Raw genomic sequence first — 26,106 nt, forward strand, 5'->3', positions numbered from 1 at the left:
TCCAATCTGAAAATATCCTACTAAAATACATCACAGGACGGTCCTAATTCCCCAACGATGTGGAAAACAAAATGGCTCATGCATACTTATGACGCTTCCCTCTGTATAATAAACACCAGTGAAAATTAAATGTCACATGGTTAAACAAAGGGACACGTGTCATGTTTATGACAGGGACTGCCAGAGTTGCAGTCTGAGAGGAAAGAAGACTTAATAGCTGAACAAATACAACAAGGCCTTCAGTTTGTTCTTGTTCATTGAACAAGGTTATCCCTGGATGACACCCACCTTTTCTGTCCAAGGTTTCACTGGTCGTCCATTCACAAGGCACTCAAACGCTGATCCTCTGCCAAGCCAATGGCATAGCAGACTATAAAACAGACCTTCTAAAGGAGGGCAGGTACTTCTCAATTTAAGCATACTGTATGCTGAATTCTGTCTGTAAATGATCATGCCATGCTGCATAATGGCCATATAAGCTTATCCATCAGTTGCTGGAACAACAAACAGGCCCATGCAGCCTAAACTGGGTTTCTACAGACTGAAAGATTCCTCACAGTATGGAAAGGGCTAATGCCCCTTTATTACATACAAGGCTGTGAGGTGTCTGGTTGGCCTCAGTATCTCCATTAGTTCACCTACTCATAATATCAGGTAGCTAATGTTACCTGGAAATAAAGGTGTGCTGCCTCTCATTACATCCGAGTGATGCCACCCGGTGCATCTGCAGTTAACTCCTACTAACACCTCTAGGCATCAAATATTGCTTGTTCATATTTGCATCAATAATTCAAAAACAATGCTATGTACAAGGTTTTAAAAAAATTCATCTTAAAGCTTACACAATGGCAAACTCAACTGCATTAATATTTGATCTCTGTCTAATGCAAAAAATGAGATATTAACTGTTGGGTCCCATGTATTCAAGAATGATTGGACTAGAACTCAGACAGCACCCTTATTGGCTAGTTTGAGTTAAAAATGTTACTTTTTGTTTAATTTAAGCCCTGTGTTTGCATGTAGGACACTACCGTACACTGCCACATAGCAGCAGTTAGCATTGGTGGTTATGGAAACAAATATTTTGTTTGTTAAATTTACCCTGAACACTTTGCTTATGGTCCTACACAGTTTTTTTGCAGCCCTGCTCTACTGTCAGGTGGTACACTAAACCTAGCCTCAGAGGTACCAGCACAACCTCTCACCCACTAGCCATTCCCAAGTGAAACCTCTTTTTCCGACTATATAAATGTAACTAACACTATGGAAAGAATTTCCCACAGTTTCTCCAGCCAGCTTGGTCGACATCAGCATCCTAAGGCAGTGTAGCATCTGCCTCATGTTCACCAACAACCCTCTGCTCCTAGTTCACACAAACACAACATGTGAGAGATGCAACTATATTAAGAACATTGAATCCATACTCTCTCACACCAGTTAGTACATGTGACAATGTTGTCAGCATGCACACCTCTTCTCTACTCCATCCAAGTCCACATCACACATACCTACATATGCGGAGGTCCTCACCAGACACATACATACAACACCAGAAACCTCCCAAACACAAACATGCTACACACAATACTTCCTCCGGAAAACACAATACATGTAGTAGCTTACACACCAGCGTGTCACTTGTTAAGCCCTTAAGGTAAACCAGAAAACCAAGCATATTAGTCATAGGTGAGTCCACCATGAGACACACAGATGTCCCTCTCACCGGGATGGATAAGGAAAATGTCATGGTCAGCTATCTGTCAGGTGCCAGGGATATGCCATATCACACATGCACTCAAGTTTCTCAACAACAGGTACTGTTATAACTCCGTCATATTCCATGTTGGTGTGAATGACTTGAGATGGACTATATGGAGAGACACATGACTGAGCTCTTGGTCTATGTGTCTCAGGCAAGTATGTCCCTAGCCTTAAGCAGCATTTTACTTTCACCTAGGATGATGCTTCAATACAAACAGAAAATTACTGACTTCAATAACTGGCCTAGTTTCTGGTGTCATTTTAAGGGGATTCAGTATCTGTCAGCCTGGGATGACAGGACCGACAGTCCTTGCCACCCCCATAGTGCCTTTTCTATGCAGTGTCTCAAGGACAAAATTCCCTGATGTTAAAAACTCCATCTAAAAACAACCTCAAAGTTATGCTGCTAAATGCTAGGAGTCTTAACACAAAACTGCACTCACTAGAAGCAGTCCTCATTTTGGAAGACAAAGACATTTCTGCAGTCATGAAGACCTGGTTCAAAGGTGTGGACAGCACCCACCTATACTGGGTTATACCTCCTTCCACATGTTTAGACCACAAACTGAAGGCATGAACACTAAAGGAAGCAGTGTTTCAATATTCATTAAAGATAAATACACCTCCAGATTGGTTAAACAGCATGATTGCCTGGAGATACTTCAGGTGCAATTAACTGTTGATAGGACACCAGTTCAAGTCATTGCCAGCTACAAGACCCTCTCCATGAATCAGGTTACCCACTCTGCCTATTTGGATCTACTTGAGTCTATCAAGATACATCTGAACATCATGGTTTTGGGTGACTAACTACCCATCCATTGACTGGGGTAATTACTCGTGCTCAAACTCACTTGCCCAAAGGTTCCTTGACTTCGTTAACTCCAATGTCCTGGACCAGCTTGTTGACAACCCCACAAGGGGTGCCAACATCCTGGATTTGGTGCTTACCAAAATGGAGAACCACTGTAGCACCCCCCACTGTGAGGTCTTCCCTGATAAGATCTGACCACATATCAGTCTCATTTGAAGTAATTATCACACGTGATACCCCCCCCAGCAGCAAATAAAACTAAAAAACTTCTCCAAAGCGGATTATAACCTCTTATGGGATGGTACAAATAGCTTCACTGCACCTCGCCCCTCAGATGGAATGGGTAACTATGCAGAGCTACACCAATGCTTTATACAAACACCTGTATAACTGCATTGACTCGGCCGTACCTGATAGGACCAAAACAAGATCAAGGAAGAGCAAACCTGCCTGGTGGACAACTGCCATTAACAGGCTTTACAATACAATAAGAGGAAGAAATTGCTATCAAACAGTAAGAGGGAGTGTGCCCTAAACTGGAAACACTCCCTCCTCATCAGCTTAAACAAGTAAATAAGACTTCTTGTGAGGTCCTCCAAAGCAAACTATGAATTCAGATTAGCTTCCTCAACTAAAGACAGATGTAAGGCATTCTTTATTTACATCCATAACCTAAAAGAAAAGGCCCATATTTGTGCCAAACTGGTAGTAAATTATACCACATATACTGAGCCTGTGGGCATAGCTAACCTGTTAACTGACAGGTTCTGTGAAAACTTCTTTCCCCTGTTCCCACCACAGGTACCCCATTATATGCCTACCACCTGTCCCCTACTTTGCATCTCTAAAGAGCAGGTTGTAAATGCCCTCTCTATTGCCAAAAACACAGCATCTATGGGTCCTGATAACATCCCAGGCTGCATCCTACATGGGCTCCAACAGGAATTTGCAACATCATTGTATACTCTTTCAATCATATTCTAAGCACCAGATTCATCCCAGCTGAATGGAAAACGGCCACCATTATTCCCTTGCACAGAGGTGCTGCTTCCACTGAACCTGGGAACTACAGACCTAGTAGCCTGACTAGCCTTATCTGCAAGGCCATGGAGCAAATCATCATGGACCTTATCATCAAAGATAGAGGTAATCTCCAAACACTTGACCCTACTAAGTTTGGATTTGTCAAAGGGGGATCATGCCTGTTAAACCTTGTAAACTTCTTTGAGACAGTCACCAAGGCCTAGACAAGGGGATATCTGTGCATACAGCCTACCTAGACTTAGCCAAGGCATTAGACACTGTTCCCCACTCAGGTATCATTGACAAAGTCACTCAGCTTTGTATCAACCATTATATCATTAGATGGGTTGCTAACTGGCTCACTAACAGAACCCATACAGTCAAAATAGGGAAATCCACCTCCAACAGCAGACCTGTAAACAGTTGTGTCCCACAGGGTTCAGTCCTGGGACCTCTTCTGTTTGGAATCTATTTCTACAAAATACAAGCAAAACTAGAGGTCTGTGGCTGACAAAGTTTGCTGATGACTGCAAACTGGGAGCAGTCATAGAATCTCCAAAAGATGTCAACATCCTACAAGAAAGTCTTACACAAACAAATGATTGGTACCAAAGTCATAGCCTTAACCTCAATGCAAATAAAATGTATTATCATCCCTTTCAGGAAGGACAATGTTCCTGCTAACTACCACATCAATAGCAATACCTTAAGTAGGCACTCAGTGGCACTGGCTGGCTGTATTTTGCAACTTGTGTTGGATTCACTGGCTGGTTGTATTTTGCACTTTTCTCATTTGTGGTGGTCATTTTTTACTCAGTGGTGAGACACCTGAGCATACAGGCTGACAACAGCCTTACCTTTGACCACCATGTCTCCGCAGTGGTAAGAAGGGCATTCTATGTTGCCTCCAGAAAAAAAGAAGTTATAACCTCCCTGTACTTTTCCCTCATCAGACTAATAATCGAGAACAATGCCCCTTCTGGTATCTACCTTTCCCAGCACCTGCGACAACTGGATAAACTACAAAAGTTCCTCACAAGGAAAGTTCAAGGTCTTCAGTATCTGTCCTGTTGTGTATCATCTGAAATCTCTGTTACTCTATTCTGTTTCACAGAGACTACTCAGAGGTGATCTCTGCCTAGCATACAAGGTGATCTGTGACTCTGCTTTATTGGAAATGCTGCATCTCCATAAGTCAAAGGGCACAGGGGTTAATTGCTCTAAAGACCTTAACCTGGTACGTGACATTAATAGAACTTGCTGGAGGGACAGATTTGTCTCTCAGAGGTTATCACACCTTTGGAACAGGTTCCCACTTCATGTCAAACAGAGTACCTCATTGTCCCACTAAGTGTAATCTGGACGATTGGTTGGGTAACCGTAAATTCACCCTGGCTGTTCCATCTGTGTATCTCTTGCACAGGGGCACTAGGTGCTGATCTTGGAAATTAGGGTAGAACTTGGCTATGCTTGTAAGGGCCTTTAGGGTTAATAGTCTAGTAAATTCCTATTATCCTGTGATCCTACAATACCTGCACATTTTGTCAGGCTTCCATAACAGTGGCTTCACTCTCTATGATGACATAAAATTAGATCAGTAAACAGTGCAGGTTCTTCCTCTTCCTCATAGAAGGTTCAGCCTACAGCACTTGCAACATCACATACACCATCCTAGGTCATTTACTCTTTTTCTTGGTGGGAATCCAAAAGAGATGAGAGTTGGAAAACATGACTTCATCATAGCATGCCATGAATCCTGTATAACCATCTAATCCCAGCATACCCCTCAATCACTTAGCACAGCAAAGTAAAAATAATGGTAGGAACAAAGGTCAAAAATCAGGAACAGATTTTAATTATTCCTTTTATAAACTTAGAAAGTTGCTAGAATAACAGGTAGCATGCATTGTCTGAAGGATACAAAGTCTGAAACTCAAATGTCTACCATTTATTAGTGATATCAATCTTAAATGATTTGCCAGAAAACCACAAACTTTATGAAGTACAATAAAAAATATGAGACAAAAATCTGGACAGCTGTGAGGTATAAAACTCAGCAATCCCCTGCATTGCATACCTTTAAAATATGGAAAATCTATCTCTACTCTTAGTTCATGTCATTCGAGGGTTACAGACCCTACACATTGCTCAAGTGCTACATAATCTGTACTGACCAAAGACTTTGCCATAGGGTAATACTTTTTGTATGCTTGGAGACATTATACTCTGTCTGTGTTGGTAACTAAGCAGTTTCTTTGCAACCAGCCTTCAGCCAAGAATCATCATACTGTTTCATTCCTGGACTGCTTCTATAATGACTTCCATTTGCAGATATTTTAAATTTCTGTATTCTTAGTTTATTCACAGTGTCATTTATATCCTATTCAGTAGTACAAGCAAAGTGTTTTTCAGGTTTATTTACATTACGTACAACTTTATAAATAAAACTTTAAAGGTCTATTTACACTGCATTTCATTTGTTGCTCCTGTACAGAGGATTTTCAGTACAAATATCCATCTTTGTGATGTGTAAACCACCTGTCAGGAAGATAATATAGCAGTACCACTCCCTACCTACCTACCTTGCCATGTAAGGACAGTACTTTTTAGGCTTCAGGGTTATTAGTCCCTAGTTTACTCACACTCCTTCACTAAAGAATGGTCTTTCTCACTGTGTGGAGTCCATCTCCTTAGAGCACCTGTTTTAGTTGGGCAAGCTGCTCTGTACACAAGTGCTTTTAAACAGGATCACATGTTTCTTTGCATCTCTTGGTTGGATCCCCTTTAGCTAATACTGGGAAGTTTCTGCAAAAAGACTTTCCTTGCCAGCAATTCTCCTTTTTGGCTGGTTGAAACAGATCATATAAGTATAACCACTGGTCTGAGAAAGCACACATACGAAAATACAGGAAACTGCTAGCTGAATGACAAGTTAGAGTTTCAGACTTTGTAACCTTGATTCAGCAAAACATTTCAACTAGAAATCATAAGTTTGCCCTTTTCTCATTTCTGCCAGAATGTGAAGTTTGTATAAATAAGTTAGGGTATATGAGTCCTTACTACCAACAGAAGGTGCAGAAGTGAGGGGAGGGGGGAGTGACCTGCCTTCTGGGGAAAAAAAACATTTGGTTTGCCCGAGGTGATTTCCTGCAGAACAGCTTCAGTACATTTGAACTCACTTAAATTATTACTAGCAAGTTCATAGGTTGGTACAAGGCTATCAGCCCTAGGGCCTATACAAGCCTAGCCATAACAATTCCCTGGCTATTTCTTCCCACACTATTTCCTTCCCTGGACCCCTGTCTAGCAGGGCAACTGACGTGATCCCTGGGGTGAATTTCCTTTCTCCCATCCAATCGTCAAGGTTCCTTTTGAAGAGGGCCAAAGAGGCGCTCTGCTTGACATGTATGGACAATCTATTCCAGAGTCTGGGGAGTCTCTGGGTCAGGAACCCATCCCTCCAGCATGTTTTATTTTGATGACAAGGTTTAGATCCCCGGAGCATGTGGCTCTGAGGGATTGGGATTTCTTGAAGTGTAGCATGTCCAACAGCTCTGGGTTTGACATGGCCTTGTATGTTAAGCAGAGATCGCCTCTGAGTAGGCGATATGCGACAGAGTATAGCTGGAGTTTTTTAAGGCAGTCAGCGTAGGGCATCTGCTTTAGGCTTGCGATTCTTTTAGTGAGGTATTTCCAGTTGATGCAGATGTCTTGAGAGGTACATACCAAACAAGATGTTCTAGTCTATAATGGGTCTAATGAGGGATGAGTACAGTGGGACAATGACCTTCTTTTTTTCTAGATGAAAAGCCCTTAGTGATGAGGTGTGCCACACAGGATTTCCTGACTGTTGTGGCGATGTGGTTATCGAAGGTGAGACCATTGTCCACCTGTGTCCCCAAGTCTCTTATCACACTTTCGGTGTTTAGTGTACTGCCACCTATATGGTAATTCACGGGTACATGTTTTTCCCAAAGGGGATAACTATACATTTCTTGGCATTGAGCTTGAGCCCATGGTTCTGGCACCAAGCATTTGTTTCTGTAAGGCCCTTTTTGTAGAGTATCCACATAATTTGGGGATTCAATAATGGCTCCCAGTTTGCAGTCCATCTGCAAACTTTGTTAGCCAGAGTCCCTTAGTGTTTGGCCTGTACTTCAGAGAAGCAGATGCCAAACAAGAGCGGTCCCAGAACTGAACCCTGAGGTACTCCACTTGTATGGAGTTGGATTTGGAGTTGGCTACTTTTACAGTGTGGGTTCTATCAGTAAGCCAGTTAGCAACTCATTGGGTGACGTAGGGATTAATGCCCAGCTTAGTAAGTTTATCTATGATTCCAGAGTGGGGGATGGTGTCAAAGGTCTTGACAAGGTCTAGATAGGCTGTGGGAACCACCTTACCCTTGTCCATGACTCTGGAGAATGATTCAAAGAAGTCAATCAGGTTCAGGAGACAAGATCCATGATAATACGCTCCATGGCCTTGCAGATAAGGCTGGTCAGACTGATGGGACGGTAGTTTCCGGGATCCAAGGTGGATCCCCCCTTGTGGAGTGGGATAACTGTAGCTCTGCGCCACTCAGTGGGCACAAAACCTGAGGTGAGACTATAATTAAACATGACACTTAGGTGAGGTGCCAGTTTATATTATAGTTCATGTGGTACACAGCCCGGGATGTCATCTGGTCCCATGGATGCTGTATTCTTAGCTTTGGAGAGTGTGTTTTTTACCTGTGTGGCTGTTATTACCGGAATATGGCAATCTTCCAGTATTGAGATGGGCCATTTAGAGGGTGAGAGCGGGATGAAGTTGGCACTGAATCGATCTGCCAGGATATTGGCAATATCCTTGGGATCAGTATATTTAATGCCATTCTGTTTTAGCTCAGAGCAGATCTGAGCATTACCATTTAGATTCTTGACATAGTTATAGAATGCCTTGTGGTTGTCTTTGGAATCTTTGGAAATTTTATTTTCGTAACTAGCTTTGGAGGATTTTATGAGGGATCCCAGTTTCTTACTGAGGCTTGTAAGGGAGTTTTTTGCATCCTGGGATTTTCCTCTTTTCTGCAACAGTTTCTTCTTTTGTTGTAAAGTTTGTTTATGGCAGGGGACCACCAGATTGGCTTCCTTTTTTTGGGATGAGAGCATATTGGTTCTATTCGGGATGGCACGATTCATGCATGAGTGGATGTGCTCATACAGTACCTTAGTGTAGGATTCAGCAGTTGAACTTTCAGTTCCCGTCTGCATAGGTGTCAAAGTTTGTCACTTCTGACTTGAGTAGCATGAAGTTGGCTTTGGAGAAGTTTTTTATGGAGGTTTCCTTACTAGGGGGTGTGGGTGGGATGCGGATGTTAAGGGTGATTAGCTTATGGTTAGACCTAACGAGGGGGTGGCCATTGGTGTGGAGCATTGATTTCCCATGTTGGTAATGACCAGGTCTAGGATATTGGAGCCCCTGGTGGGACTATGAATCTATGGTTGCTGTACTTTGTGCTGTTGGTATTCGTTTATATATTAAAACTACTATCCAGTTTTACAATACTTTTTGAAGCGTGGTTTTGTGCTGGATACACCTTTATTGTACCGACCAGCGGATTGTGTGTTTTTTCATCTAAAAGGGACTATGGAGTAGTTGATCCAGGGCATTGGAATTTATGACTTCCAAGAACCACTGGGCAAAGGTGTTGGTACACAAGTAGTTTTCCCAGTTAATGGCAGGGTAGTTAAAATCACCCAGTATTAGGGTGTTTGGTTCTATCTTAATATTTTCCAGTATGTTTAGAAAGGTGTATTGAGAATCTTGGGGCATGGTGGGGGATCTGTAGCAAGCTACAATTTGGATTGCCGTCTTACCTAGTGTTAGTTGCACCTGGAGAATTTCAGACGCATTGTGTTTGGCAACTAGCCTGGTGGTGTGAATATCCTTGGTGATTACTGGCACTCTTTCACCTTTAGTGTTTCGGTCCTGGTTTGATGGACAAAAAGTGTGGTAAGAGTTGTAGACTGGTACTGCAGGAGTGCTCTCTGTAGCCTTGAACCAGGTCTCAGTTACTGCACAGATATCGATGTTCTCCATTTTTAGGAGTGCCTCGAGAGAGTGCATTTTGAGGTTTAGACTTCTAGCATTGAGTAGCATTACCTTCAGATTTTGCATGCTTGTACCTGTTACGGTGTTGGTTTTGTCCTTTGAACTTTGCCTAAAAAAGGCACTATAGGAGTGGCAAGAGCCTTAGCCAGTAACCTGAATCCCAGGGGCGACAGGTGCAGACCATCTCTGGCAAAGCATCATGGTCTGTCGATCATGTCATCCCAGGCAGACAGATACTGAATCCCCTTTGAATGACACCAGAAGCTTAGCCAATTGTTGAAGTCAATCATGTTGTCCTTATATTGTGGTATCATTCTGGGCGAAGGCAGGATGCCACTCAGGGCTAGGGTCATACCTGCCTGGGCCACATGATCCAAGACCTCTTCCATGTCTCTTTTCATGTAGTCCAGGGAGGTACGTCTCAAGTCATTCACTCCAACATGGACAAATGACAGAGCCATATCTGTACTTGTTGTGGAGTGACTTGAGTGCATGCGTTATGTGGTGGATCCTGGCACGCGACAGGCAGCTGACTGTAATTTTCTCCTTGTTCAACCTGGTGAGTGGGACATCAGTGTGTCAATGTGACTCTGAAAATACTATACTCTGATCAGATCATTTTTCTCACATTTCAGCTAAGATCTCAAGACTTCCCCATATCCGTTATTGACAGTGTTGTATAGAATAGGCTACCTACTTTCTGCTTCTAGTAGTCAGCACAGCAATAGTCAGCCATTTTCTTCAGAAAATGGCACCTCATGCAAGTCAATAAACATCAAAGGCATGCGTGGACATGTTCTGATGTTCCCCAGTAAGGAATGGGAATAACAGGATTGTATACTTTGCTGTTGGTCTCTCTTAAACAATCACAGAAACATGTAGCACACATTCTTCTTACTTAATTGTGGTACCATTTTTAAAAAAAAATGGATGCCCTGACTGTTAAGAGCAGAAAGGAGTTCACCTGTTGAAGTGGGTCAAAACATCTGTACAATTCTGGTAGGCCTCGGCCATTTCTAAAGCTTGTTTCTGTTGTAAAGCAGTGTGATTCTACAGCAAGTTTCATTTAATTTATGACAAAACTTTAAGGCGGTCTTCTATTTCCAAGAAAATTGTAGCTGTGGCCAAAAGTGTTAACATGTGTGCCAGATACCCGACTTATGCCAATGTATTAGCTGTTTCCCATACTGGTGGTGTTCTAGCACTCCACGTGGGGAGCTTATTACTTGTTGCAATCCTTCTTTCATTGAAGAAGGAATTGTAAGACTGGACTGGTTTTTGACAGCCCACATCTGAGGAAGTGCTAGAAACAAAAACAAAGTGTTGAATACGTTTTTGTGTTTTGTGGCTCTTACTATTAAATGGAAGTCTGCCTACATTTCTCTCCGTGGTTTATTGTTTCGCTGAACAGGGGCATCCAGGTTCAGTTTTGTGGGTGTTTTTAGGTGTTCTAGCACTCCAAACACACCACACCTAAACATAGTTTATTAGTTCAGGCAAAATACCTTTATTACAGACTTATCTCAGCAGTTACAAAAGTGAATTATCAATGCATTAGTGCCACCCAAAGCAAAAGGTAAAAGGTTAAACAAATGTAAACTGAAAATAATTTTTAATAGCAGCTGTTCCACCTGGTACTGATTATTCAAAGCACTGAGGCTCTAGACAGGAGTGGCCTTAGGTCAACTGGTGCCCTAGGCAAAAGGGCTCCATGGCTCCCCCCACCACACCACCTGGTGCCCTCATCCTGGTCTACCTACACTAAATAAATACTGGAAAAATGTACCTACTATAGTGGCGCCCTGGATGGCCACCTAGTTGGCCCATGCCTAAGGCTGGCTATGACTGTACAGAGGCTTGAAGTATCAAAAATCCTCAACTAGAACATAAAACTGTTTCCTCTGCTCCTACAGCCTGAGATACTGCTCCTACAGCCTGAGATAGCAAGAAATATTTAAAAGGGCCTTTCCTCTCACATCGTTCCTGTTAGGTCAAAATAAAGCTCCAGGAGCTAGAACATATTTGGCTTCTTAATTTTGCAGAAATTCATCACTTTCAACTGTTGCAGCATGTCTGCACCAGCTGTACCACAACAGAAGCTAGGATTCTGATGCACACTGATAAATCTCAAGCCAGGCACTAAAGGGGTCAAGATGCGGCAGTACTATACAGCCAAACAGTTCAACTCCATTAACACCATTGTGAAGCAGGTCCAGAGCAAGCCTTTTTATCCCTAAAACCATGCCACCAAATGGCTGCTGCCTATTACCTAGTGGATGCATACATAAAAATTCATCTGATATTATGTGGTTATCTTCTCAAGGTTTGTGTTTATAAATGTGTGCAGCTGAATGGAGCAAGGATGTGCAGTCTCACAGCTACAAAAAAGGCACTGTAAGTGATGAGTTGTACATACTGATGTCTAACACAACCACTGTCATCATGTTGTCCTAGAAATTCATGCGAAAAAATAAACCAGAGTTATACATGTTTGTGTGTGTATATATATATATATATATATATATATATATATATATATATATATATATATATATATATATATATATATATATGTATATACATATACAAAGTACAGACATTTAAAGTACAGACATTTAAAGTTTGAGCTACCTTGTTTGCAATACTTGTGATGAATGATTTGATGTCCAGATTAGTTGGGCAACTTTTCTGACAAGGGGCATCAGCACACTTCAAGCACCTAAGAGGCAAAAAAAATTAAGAAAACATTCAGGATTTTACTTTCTAGTTCCGAAAAACAAGTCTTAAATCTAAATGCAGAAAAGCAAATCTGATGCAAGCAAACAACTAGATTTACACACTGGAACACTACTAAGCGAGGGTGAAAATAGTAATTCAATGTCTTTTTTAATAACTTGTACTTGCAGGTCTAGTTTTCTGCATATAATACAGTTAAGTTATAATGCAAGTATGCACGCCTCAACTTTGTCAAGAGATTTGTATGAGCTGCAGTTATAGATGAATGATTTGCTTTCTGACATCAGTATCAGTACCCATATTATGCTAACTTAACATATGAAATCAAATTACAACTTTTTAGGGCAGAATGTGTACCATGCACCATCATTTACTGGCAATACGGAGCAGTCGTATTAAATTTGAATTTAACACTGAAGCTCAAGTGTTTAGATGAACAATGTAACAGGAGTAGCTGCAGAAAATCAACAATAAATCATTTCACTTTTACTATTATGCTAGTTCACAAATAAACAGCTGCTGAAAATGCCAGATGTTAATGAGGCAGGGCAATGGAAGAGTAAATTGTAGCAATTTTTTTCCTGCTTTTTTCCTGCCATGAATACTGTTCTGCAGACAGGCTCCTATAATAATCCCATCTTGCAATTCTCTAAGCACTCGGCAGACTAAAGTGCATGAGGCTGCCATTAATCCCACTTATCACACTGACAGCTAGGTAATTACACTACCGCTGTACCCAGGTAGTCCTACTAAAATATCAACTGCTGTGCAGGAATGCATGCTGGAGAGATGTTTTATTAAACTTGGGTGGTTGATCATCAGGTGACATTAGTGTTGACCTATTTTTCTATTTGACAATAAATTATCCTTTGACCATGCCATAATAGATATTATGGAGTACATTTACCAGATAGGAAAGGCTCTGCATTTCAATGAGCCAGGCATATGGCATAAATAAAACACTAAGAAATATATGCCAGAATGTTATTACCTAAATTGCTTTCAATGATTGAATACTGTGGAAAATCAGGCAGAGTAGTTATGGGAATACACTACCAATTATTACAAACCCCAGTTCTTCATAATTTTTCTCACAAGTAACATTTAAATTACTTTTGTTTTACACACAACCAAGCAATTTTTTCTTTTAATATTTTAATCTGTAGTTATTATGCATTGTTTGCAATATGAAGAAATGGTCATAATTCAATACTATAAAACAAACAAAAATAATTTATCAGTAAAAATTAAAGGCTTAAAGCAAAACTGCACTTTCATTACATTGTTCCTCAAATAGTGATAAAAAAATTGCAGTTTCAGTCTTATTGCTGAATTTATTGATGACAATAGCTTTAAAGTGACAAAGCTCTAGTACTGTAAACAGGCAGAGAAAAGCACGTCTTTATACTTCTTAGATTGTATTATGCTGCATTGAGATAACTATTCTACATCCGAGTGCTGTCCATATATTTACTGAAACTACGCTAACAATGCCCTACAGTTGTACTTCCTGCAGCTCTGTAGCATTCACAATATGTGGCTTGTGTGCGTGCGTGTCCGTGTGTAATTAACAGAAAATATTTTGAAGAGGCAAAGGAAGTAAAAAAAAACTACAGAACATATAACAACTTATTAGCATGTTATAAACATGATTTAAATAAACATATAAAGTTGATGTATGTTTTATGCTAATTTAGGGTGTTCATTTTCTGATTCATTAAAAGCTTGTGCACTAAAGTAACTCTTGGAATAAGTGCTACAATAATATTTAAAACAAAAAATAAACTTGACAGAAACCATACCATTTCTAAACATGGTAAACTTGTAGGAAAGGTTTAAGGTAACCATTACTTTCAGACACATGTAGCTTTCCTTTTGTTCTACACCATAGATAGTTTTATCTTTAGTGTTATATCATTCATAGCAGGTGTTCTGCACATTCCTAGAATTTATTTTTCAAAGAGCTTTAGCCAGGCAGTCTACACATCAAAATAGTTAATCTGAGATTTAGTAATACAATGTGTTAGCTGTACCATGAAAAGTCACTATGAAATCAGTAAAAACTCAAGATCAAGGTTAACGTATTCAGGTCACAGGCATCACAACTCTTTGAACATTTTTAGTTACAATTAAACATATTAAGGTGCCAACCTCTCAAAAGGCTAGAATTTTGCAGAATAGCCAGATTTTTTCTCTCATATTTCTGGTCCATTCCTCATACAGTTTGTGACTTTCTTGCAAATCATTGAGGACTGAAGTCACTAAATAGTGACAGACATTTCAGTTTCAGACTTCATATCCTTCAGAAAAATGCATGCTTATACAAAGCATGTTCTTCTAGCAATTTCCTTAGGTGATAAAAGCAATATTCAAAATTTGTCCCTGCTTGAGGGCCTTTGTCCCCCATCATTTTTGGCTTTGTCCAGATTACTTGCATTAAGATGTTAAGATACAGATGCTATGCAAAAATGTGGAGGAGTAATGATTCACTCAAGTGAGATCACAGAACTGAGAGACTGTGGTATCTTCTAGAGCTCTCTTAACTCTGTGGTACAGTAATCTTCACATTCTAAGATTTAAATATGCTTTTCTGTGTTAGAGTGACTTTTGATTATTGTCATTGTCCATGACAAGTCACAGCTTTGTAATTACATGTTTCATTGTACATAACTACTGCATCCTAGTTCTATCAAGCAGGCAGTATATATATTTTGTCTCAACACAATTGCTGTTGCTTTAGCCTTTTTTCAGTATTCTGGAGTCTGCATTCTTATGTAGAGGGTAATGTACCTTTTTCATCTAAAGTGGCAGACTGCCTAAAGTTTGAGTTAACTTTTCCCTAAGGAACCATTTCTCCCCATGAACATACCTCTCAAGTGTACCTCATTACGAGGAACGTACCTCATTTGAGGTCTTAAAAAGTTCATGTTCCTCAAAGTTCCACATTGAAAGAGTCTGTCACACATTCAGTGTTTTTTAAGTGAAATCCATGGTAAATAGAAATTAATCATATTAATTCATTAAAGGATCTTTTTATAAGTAAAACCAGCATATTTTTACCATCCTATGACCTTCCTAGCTGAAGTTCTTAGTAAGCCATTAGTATGTGTTCCACATTTTGCCCATTTGTTCCACATTATGAAGGCAAGTGTTCCTCATTTTGGAGATGGAAGGTTGAGACCTATGCCCATGAATGACAAAGACACATTTAATTTTACTTGATGACCCCTTTCTAGTGAAGACCAACTTCCCATGGCACCTTTCTAGTGAAGACCAACTTCCCATGGCACCTTAATGTTGTTCTAAAGTACAAATGTAACAGCAAATTTGGAGTCATCATGGACAGCAGTATTAGGCTCACTTGACATCAGTGCAGTACATGCTGGCTTATCTGCTACATGCTGCTAGTATAAGGAATCACAGCTAAAGCGCTAAGCTTATGCTTAACTCACTATATCCCAAATAAAATACACTTAGTGTTGTTGGATCCAACTGCTGTGACACAGTGAGAAGATAAAATGATATACTATATCACATGCACTGTCAAAAATATACTTTGCTCATACCAGATCTAACACATGGTACAATATTTCCTTCAATGAGCTGGGCATTGTCTGTACTTGTATAGATGCTAAAGCCTGGAAATCCTTACCTGTATCCATCAGGTCTATGCCCTCTCTCCTATCTTTCAAAACCACTCTGAAAGACTTCTAGCTAAAATGTGTCTCTGTTCATACTCAAAACCAGAATAAGCTATATCCCTAAATGTAAGCAAGTACCTTTTCATTCCTTACACCTACATATTCTCCTCTCTTCACTTACCGCATTATTACTATCTAATTCTCTTACCAGACTTTCCATCTAAATACACCATAAGCCAGCTTTTTCCGCACTTCATATTGCATTCCTATTTGTATTAGACTAACTTGCTTTTAATTTCTCTATAATCTGTCTAAAAGTTTTCTAAATATTAAATGATTGCCATATACCTTGTATCGATTCTTAACCAATGTTTTTTGTAATGTTTAATTTGTTATAATTATTTCTACTGCAAATGGTTTTTTTGGTTTTATTTTGGAAGATTTTAAATTATTTTTCTTAAAATGTTTTGTAATAATTTGGAGCTTTTCTCCCTGGGCCTTTGCTGAAAATGGGCTTCTAACCATTCAGACTTTCCTGGTAATCAATTAAATAAATAGATTCCCCTTGATGTTAGCAAACATAAGTAATCTGATGATTCCATCCCATAATGCTCTGTTGCCTAGTCAATAAAAGTATTCTTATTAACCACTACTACAGCTATGCTCAATGGCTTTCAAACAGATCTATGTATCCCATACATTCCTAGACTTTTCATACAACTCCCTTCAGCAGCATACCCAGGAAAATGTATTGCCAAGGGTGCACATTATGACACATGACCCCCAGTGTGAAACATTTGTGTCCCACAAGTGCCCCAGCTGCTAGAATACTAAACATTCCCCTAGATGAAAAGAACCCTTGACACTTTCTGCAACAGCAACCTTACGTCATGGGAGCATGGGCCTTTTGAACTAACTTACAACAGAATGTATGATTCTCAGATTCTTCACCTGCAGAACAGAGGAGAGGGCAGTCTGAGAGAACAAAGAGAAGAATATGAAGTGTGTGTGTGTGTGTGTGTGTGTGTGTGTGTGTGTGTGTGTGTGTGTGTGTGTGTGTGTGTGTAAAATGCCACATTATATACATTGTTTAAGTGGCTTGCTCAGAGTCGAGCACTAGATAAATGGGGTTAGCAAGAAAAATCCTTAACTACAGGTGGCACATCATTAAGAGCATGGAACCTTATTCCTCGACACTAAATGCCAGACTTCCATTAACATTTTTTTTTCATAAATCAATGTTCGAGTAAGTTAACTCCAGTAATTAGAGTTTCACAATTTTCATTGTTAAAAAACTGCATTTGCATGAATACCTGTTGATACTCTGTTAAACGAATTGGTTTTGACAGGCAGTAAAGCTCTGAGCTGGCCTCCTCTTCCAATTATTTTTGACTTTATCCAAAATTTTTGAACAAAAGAAACTGAGAATTATTTTGGTCTATTCCTTGTAAAATGTATGGCTTTCTGGCAAATTGCTAGGATTACAGTTGTTGAATTATGGCATGCATGTGAGTTTCTGATTGTATCCTTCAGAAAATAGTTGCTAATGCAAGTTTCTAAATTTGGAAGAGAAATATTTAAAATTTGTTTCTGATTATTTGGTCAGTTTTCAACTCTTGAGCTAAGAGCTTGGGAGGGCATGGAGAAGTATGGGGGTATAAACACCCGTTGCAGTTTAATGGATTACCAGGTGCATTTATTTAAATAAATATGGGTTTCAAGGGAAGAGAAGTTTACTGTTGCTTATGCCATTTTCAATTGCGAGAGTGTTTTACTTTGTTCATCAAGCAGGTGACAGTGTTTTGCTTAAAATTTTTAATAAAAAACATTTTAACTTTAATCCAAATCTCTGTGATTAATGTGCACGTAAAGAAAATAGTATGCATGCCGACAGGCTTCAGTGGTGTTTTATGGTAACTGGGGAGTGAGAGTCATTTAATGGGCATTGGTATGGTTGGGGGTGATTGGTCATTACTCAGCCTATGGCTCTATATGACCATGAATTCTAGCCAATTTAGTATTTTGATGGCAAAACAATGGTGGGTGTGATTTGGTATGCCAATTGCAAATTTGGCAGTTTTATGATAGCATGGTTGTAGTTTGTTCTTTAGGACTGTATGAAGATTAGTAAGAATAAGGGCCCCCTAAAGGAGGGGAAGGGAGCAGGACGGTATTGGCTAGTGTTATTTTTGTAGAAGTATCCATGAACTGTGTGCGTCTATAAAGTTTACCATGTTTGACATCTCTTGTTTTAATTGTATTAAGTGTATGTTGTTTAAAGGTATGCTTATTGTCTATAGTGACGCCTAGAAGTTTTGCCCAAGTTACAATTTCAACTTGAGTTTTGTTCTCTGAATATAGTTTGAATTCATGTGAGAATGGCTTTGGAGAGACCAACAGAAGCTTAGTTTTATTTGGAATAAGTAGTAGTTGTGCATTGTTTATCCAAGTTTCGATAGAGGTAAAGGTGTCTTGTGTAATTATTAAGAGATGATGGGGGTTGTTGGAAGTAGAGATAATAGTGGAGTCATTAGCTTATTGGATGTGTGCACTTTGGAGGGAGGCAGTATGAAGTTTGTTAGTGAATACATTGAAGAGCAATGGTCCAAGAATGGAACCTTGGAGGACTTCAGTACTATTTACCTAGTATTCAGATAGGTTAGTTTGCCATTTCACACACAGCTGCCTTTTAGTTAAATAGTTGAAGAACCATTTTTGAGTAGTTTGGGAGCAACCTAGTGTATAGAGTTGTCATAGTTTAGAATATGACACTGTATCAAAGGCCTTTGATGGGTCTAGTAAGATTACTGATGTTAATTGGCCCCTGTCCAGTATCTATGAAGGATAGTAATGCTGTGGTGGTACTATATACAGGCCGAAAACCATGTTGGGTAGGTGTAAGGAGATTGTTGTCCAAGAGAAATGTTCTTAATTTTATATGTATACACTTTTCTAGCAGTTTAGAAATAGGGGAGATGATAGTAATGGGTCGATAGTTTGACAGTTTATTGTTTTTTCCTCCCTCATGCAAGGAAATGATAGATTTTTTTCCAGAGCTTGGGGACATAGGATTCAGTGATGGAACTAAAAAACTGAAAGTGTAGCATTACTAAATCGGCCACATAAGGATGAAAGCGTTACATTCTTTGTGGATTTTATATTGGCAATAAAAGTTGATTTTATACATGATGGATTAGTTATTCTTGTTCTTCCAGCTGCTAGCATTACACTTGTTTGATTTTTCAATGCTGGGCCTGTTGATCAGAATACAAATTGGGTAGACTATTGCATCTGCAGCAAGTTTTAGATATTCTGATGGAAAATTGCCAGCAGAGAGGGAACACAGCTTTAGTTTTGTAAGAAGTTTTTGTATTGATGAGTTAGGTACAGATTGTACAGAGAAAGTGGCTGTTCAGGACTTGGCTATGAAGGAGTGGTGGAGAAGTATGAACTGGGGTAACTATTTACAGAGTCTGTAAGGGTTAGATTTTCTGTGGGGTTGGAGTGATTAGTCTTTCTTAGGTGAGGAAAGGTTTATAGGTTTTAGTATACTATCTATGAAGTGGAAGTTAAACATGTCAATTATTCGATATGGCACTTTATCTGGGGCTGGTGAGGAGTTTTGAGATGTCCCAGAAGAAAGGAGTGTTTATATACATTTCCAGAATTTTCTAAGGTTGTTGATTTGGCAAGTTAATTGCTGTGCGAAATAATTTTTAAATTTAAAAATAACTAAAGTTTATAGTCAATCCATAACTCTCAACTGTCCAGATTTTCACATATTTTTGACTCATTCTTTTGCTCTGTTCCTCATACAATTGAAGTTTTCTGGCATAATACTGGAAAATCATTGAAGACTGACGTCAGAAATCAGACATCTGAATTTCAGACTTCATATCCTTCATAAAATTCATGCTAATCCAAAACCTGTTATTCTATCAACTTTCAAAGTTTGCAAGAGCAAAATGTAAAAAGTGTCCCTATTTGTTGGGCCTTTGTCCCCCACTTTATGTATGGCTTTGTCCAGATTTTTTGCTCCAAGAGGTTGAGAGGCATGAGTCAGTCAGTATTGCCAGTGATTAAAGTTTCATTATTTTTGTGGTTTAAATGTTCAGAAAAATGCATGTTGATACACCTATTGCTCTGTTAACTTTAAGTAAAACAGAGTATTCAGCCTCTTACCTGTCTCTGACTTTGCAGAACATCACTTATTTTGCCCGTTGTTTATGGCCTGACCCTAATTAACTTCTTTTTTTCTAGTAAATCACAGAGGATTACTGTCAATCAACAATGCCAGTCATTACATTTTCACAGTTTTATTGTGAAGAAAATGCACATCTATGCAACATTTATTGTTTTGTTAATATTTTAAGTGATTTGGAGATGCCTGGCACTTTTCCTAGCAAACTGATTCTGCAGTCAAAGGTACATGTTTCAATCCTTTCACCTTCATCTTACTTTGTGAATGAATTAGCAGAGAGATATTTTTGAGCCACCACTTATGAATTTATTCATTCACTTGTTCTCAAGCAAATATCCAAAATGTAAACTCATACAAGTGTAACTGGTGTGTGTGTGTGTGTGTGTGTGTGTGTGTGTGTGTGTGTGTGTGTGTGTGTGTGTGTGTGTGTGTGTGTGTGTGTGTGTGTGTCAGTGTTTGTGGCTGCTCATATCAGCTAGGTAAGTGGATAGCATGAAGTAATAAGATCTGAGATTGAGAGAAGGCCTAAAATTGTTTCTCACAGATAATTTGCAACAGCAAAGTAAGAGATGCAAAGGGAGATAATATGAAACTAATTTGGTTATTTTTTTGTGTAGGGGCTGGACTTTTTCAACTTACTCTCAAGTCTCTAATGTTTGAAGTTGGATGGGGGTAAAACACAACATTTAATAACTGCCGAGCAATCTCTCTGTCTTATAAATAGCAGAAATTTTACATTGTAACTGAGAGACACAAGTATCAAAGAACTCTCTATATTCACAGTGTAACCACGGTGAGGGCTTCCCCTCCTAGTTGTTTCTAAATGTATTACACTTTACCCATCTGCTCCACACCATGCAGGACTGTCTAGAACTCCACATTTTGAAGATGGAAGGTTGACTATTGTCTGTAGTTTTGAAGATGGAAGGTTGACTATTGTCTGTAGTTTGTTTCATTCTGTTGCTTGTTGGTTTTAAGCATGGCATGGTATTCATGATGCTGGAAGCCTGAGCTTAACTGTATTGCTTGATTGTGTACCACCTTGTAAAAGGTAGTATACTGTTTCCACATTTTGAAGATGGAAGGTTTACTATGATTGTAGTTTCTTTAATTCTTTTGCTGGCTATTGCCCTGCATGTTATGGTAATGTCAAACCATACTTAACTGTCTGAAAATGAAGATACCCCAGCTTAAGAATTTAAGAATGCGTAGTTTTAGTTATTTCAGCCATTTATCATCAGCCCCCTTTTTACAATTTTCTACAATGGGTCAGGGTGTCATGTCAACTTTTGCCATCTCTCAATTCAATGCTACTCTCCTACCTTCTTCAACAGTTATGGTTGACTGCCACAAGTCTTCTCTGATACAATGCATTCATCTTTTTGCCTTCTTCCTGTTTGCCCCAAATCATCTTCACCAGATTGTCTTCTCATTCCCTGCACACATCTCAACCACCATAATCTATTCTCTTTGACCTTCTCTGCAACTGGAGCTCATTGGGCTTCTGCTCTTAAGTCCTCCTTTCTTCTTCCCTCCCACAGCATGCATCCTACCACCCATCTCAGGCACTTCATCTCTATCACATTGGAGTTCTTCAAATGATTTGCCTTCACTGCCCAGATTTCAGTACTATACAGTACTACTGGTAACATCATTGCTTTATACACCTTGTATTTCAGCTTCTTTGGAATTATTCTGTCATACACTACCCATAACACACAGTACTAGTTGGCTTTAGCCCCCTCGGATTCTTACTTTGACACAATGAGTGACAATGAATGACCAAGTGGTTTGTATCATGCAGCACGCTTTTTTATTCTTTCTGCCGCAATTTAGTCACACGTTGTACTTAAAAAGGACACATTCTCCTTCCTTACTGACAGTGTCATTGTGAATACTTGCTCTGTAATATTTTCTGTTTTCTTCCAGCGCATGGAGGGACCAGGTTGTGGCTGAAAAGATTATCCAGATCAATCCACGTACTTGGTAAACAAAATGGTAAAGAAACAGGCACCTGGTCAGTCTTTTAACCACTAAGAGTTTTCTTAAAATAAAGCATATATCATGTTAAACAGATCTTTGTTAATACTCAGTAAAGATTATTTAACAGCTTAAATATCATATTAGCATCACTGTAATTGACATAGCAGCCCATCACCCCAGACAAAGATTTTAAATATCCAGTAAAGTGATGTGAAGTTAAACAAAATTATCCATATTAAGCCTACCGATTTAAGAGAGAGAGATAATCCACAGTGAAACACTGCACAAACATTCAATGAAATCAGAACTCGGCACAGACATTCAGTGAAATCAAAATTTTTCAAATGTTTATTTCAAATGATTTTAAACAGACACAGATGCAGACACTCCTACCAAACAGACGTGCATATCAACATCATGGCATTTACTTCTCAGATGGCAAGGCTAACATTCAAGGCCTCTAATCTCATCAAGTTCACAGATAAACTAAAAACTGGGAGCTACTACAAATAACCTCCAAGCCAGCAACACCTTGCAAGAGGGAGTACCACAGACAACGGACTGATTCCAAAGCAGTGGCTTAAAACTGAACTTCAAAAAATGCATTAAAATGCCCTTTGGGGAAAGTTACTTAGTCAATAAAACACTGCTAAGTTTCGACCCAACAGAAAGGGATTTGTGAACATATGTAGACAGCAATCTAGTTCTAGTCTATGACTAACATACAGTTAAGATATTAGGAAAATCATGCTAAACTACTAGTTACGGATATCTTAAAAAACAAACTGGGATAAAAATATGGAGAGAGATTTATTCCAGTAGCACAATCTGCGCTATATAAAAACAAACAAGCAAACAAAACAGGATAAGCACTTTCAGCTATTAATCCTTCTTCAGCTCCTGTACGATTAAAAACACTTCCTCTTTTATAATCCAAATCATCCAATCAAAAACATCACCTCCGAAGTTTCCTCCCTTTAGTATTGGTTTTAGGGAAATTACACCTTTCAGTCCAGGATCTCTGTCTGCTTGCAAACCAGCTATCCAGTGTCTTTCTATCACTTCTGCTTTACTAGATAAATCTCCACCTCTACCACTGTCCCATATCTTTTCCAAGACTAGAAAAGAAAACCTATGCTCAACATTTTTCTGTACATATTGTGACAAGGCATTAGTTGGAACGGCAAGCCTAAAGTCACTAAGATGACGTAATATCCTTTCTTTTAGGGATCTATTCATTTTACCAATATAAAACCCTGGGAAAATGTCGTAAACGGCAACATGTATAACATCCTTGCTGTTATAGTCCACATACGTCCTCAGCTGATATGACTGATTAGTAATGGGATGTGTAAAACAATTATTAGTATTTATATATGGAGACACTTTACACCTTTTATTTATTATTTTTTTATTTATTTATTTGAAGTTTGTCTGCCAGGATGGTCCATTGGGCCGAGTGAACCCATTTTCAATGGAGTCCTGGGGAGAAAAGCTCCATAGATACAATATCAGGTAAAAATAAAGTAAAAAGTAAAAAATGCAATACAATAGCATAATATAAGGTAAAAATAAAATAAAGTAAAAAATACAATACAATAGTGTAATAGTTTGTAAAAGTGAATAGAAGAGTACATATAAGCATGTCAAAATGTTAATACAGCTGGAATGTGAAGCATAGTGACAATTCCTATCAATTTAGAAAAAAATTTTTTTTTTTTTTTTTTTTTATTAAGGAATGTTAAATGAAGGCAATAGTTAGTAGGTATATGCATAATATATTAATTTAAGAGGTTATTTACAATGTGTGCATTCCCACAGGGGATGTGACTGTAGACTGGGGAAGGTAAGGTAGTAGCTGGGGATGTTATGCAAGGGAACGTACCCATTCTATTAATGAATGGTCATATTCCAGGACTTTCCTTATAGCATAAAAGTCTTTTTAAATTCTTCTTATTCTTAAAGGTAAATCTAGAGATGTCACCTATTATACTTCTCAAATTATCATCTGTAGTGAGAATCTTCCAGTTCTTCTTAATTATCTCACAAACAGAAGAATGTTGAGCAGAGGTTTTCTTTTTAATCAAACATGATCCGCAGAAGGCTTAATAGCCAAAAGCACATTCTGTTTTCCTTGCATGTTTGTTTTTATATATCGTGCATTGTGTTACTGGAATAAATCTTTCCTGTAGTTTTATCGCAGTTTGTTTTTTAAGATATTGTGTTATTTTTGCAGGGCAGCCTTTTGCTAACTAGGAGTTTTTTTTTTTTGTTTTTTTTTTTTATAGACAAGGGCATGGTATCCAGGTCCAGGGATGTTACAATACCACTCTACTTGGCCCTTATCAGACTGATCATTAAATACAATGACCCTTTGGCATGTACCTAAGCAGATACTTGCAACAGTTAGAATGCCCAGAAGGGTTTCTCAAAAGGAGAATGAAGACCTAATTTTTTCTTGTGACATAAGCAGGACATATTGGCAAGACAAATGTTTGAGAGAATGATCATTCTCTGGAACAGGCTTCCTATCCATGTTAATCAGAGATCCTCTGTAACCCTATTAAGTGCAACTCAGACCAATGGATGGGTAATCAGAAATTCACCACTGGTCTTGTGCCTACTGCCTCTGATGGACAGAGCAGTCAGTAAATCACCCAGTATATACATCAAATTTATAGGTCACATTTGGGTTGCATGGCTGTGAACCTTTGATCATATGACCCTGTCCTATACTGATAACCTAAAGGCTCTGTCTCTACATTCAGTCTCCTACAGGCTGCTGAGAAAAGATCTTTGCCTGGTTTACAAGGCTTCCACAGACTCAACCCTGATGGGTATGTTGCACAAGTACAAAACAAATAGCACCAGGAACCCTAAATCCAGGAATCTGAACTTTGTTTGTAAAATAAACAAAACATGCTGAAGAGACAAATGTGTCCAAATTTTCCTTTTTCTATGAAATAGACTCCACATCCATGTAAAACAGAGTTCAATCCCTGACCTATTCAAATGAAACCTTGAGAGTTGGATGAGAAATCATAAATTTACCCCCATTCCAGCTCCCATGTCCCTTATGGACAATGTCATCAATATAAAAAGTATTTATCATGCCCAACACCACTCCCTTAAAATCCTTAAGTTATTTCCCTACTAACATGCCTCCAGCCCCCCCTCCCCTCATTAATATTCCCATGCATCTTGGGATCCAAATGGGATCGGAGTGTTTGGCTAGGAATGTAAGGGCCCTGCTGGTAGTTAGCGTAGTAACATACTATGAATTTATGAATGTATCAAAATAACTGCAAATGTCCTTACATACCATGTATCCATCATAATTAATCAATTAACATTGTACTCCAGTACTGTGGAAGAAATCCTATATCATCCCACTGCACAAAGGTGGTACCTCCACAGAGCTTTAACTATGGAGCCCTCACTAAAATAAGAGAAAAATGTTTACACCCTAACTTTTAAAATCCAGCAAACAGCAGCCTTCTATCCCAAATACAGTAGCTTCCACTCATACCATAGTACCAACACAGCCCTTCTAAACTTCATAACTATAAATCAAAACTAAAACTCGGGTAGCCCAACATCAGCTGTTTTCCTAAATCTGACAAAAGCATATGACAGTTTCCCCATTATAAAAACTAGCTTCACTAGGGCTTGGAACTCCATCAATCTCCTGGATTACAAGCTACCTCTTTTCTCTCCCTCCTTTCTTCCCATCTCAGTTGGAGCACCCCAAGGATCCATTCTTTAACCCCTGGTCTTTAAAATATCAATTATCTCCATACAACTGGCAACTATGCCACCATAGTGCAATGCAGAGTTGACTCCACTTTCATCTG

General features: G+C 39.0%; 1 protein-coding gene across 1 annotated transcript in view; it reads right to left on the bottom strand.

The window, feature by feature from the left end:
- Nucleotides 1–26,106, bottom strand: part of DPYD (dihydropyrimidine dehydrogenase) — a 4,342,678-nt gene that overhangs the window by 3,396,953 nt on the left and 919,619 nt on the right. The window contains exon 4 of the mRNA XM_044085707.1: nt 12,323–12,410. Coding sequence (XP_043941642.1) covers nt 12,323–12,410 — 88 coding nt within the window. The remainder of the gene's footprint in view (nt 1–12,322; nt 12,411–26,106) is intronic.

The sequence above is a fragment of the Protopterus annectens genome, chromosome 10.part0 (assembly GCF_019279795.1).
Source record: "Protopterus annectens isolate FY-2018-M chromosome 10.part0, PAN1.0, whole genome shotgun sequence".
Taxonomy (NCBI): domain Eukaryota; kingdom Metazoa; phylum Chordata; order Ceratodontiformes; family Protopteridae; genus Protopterus; species Protopterus annectens.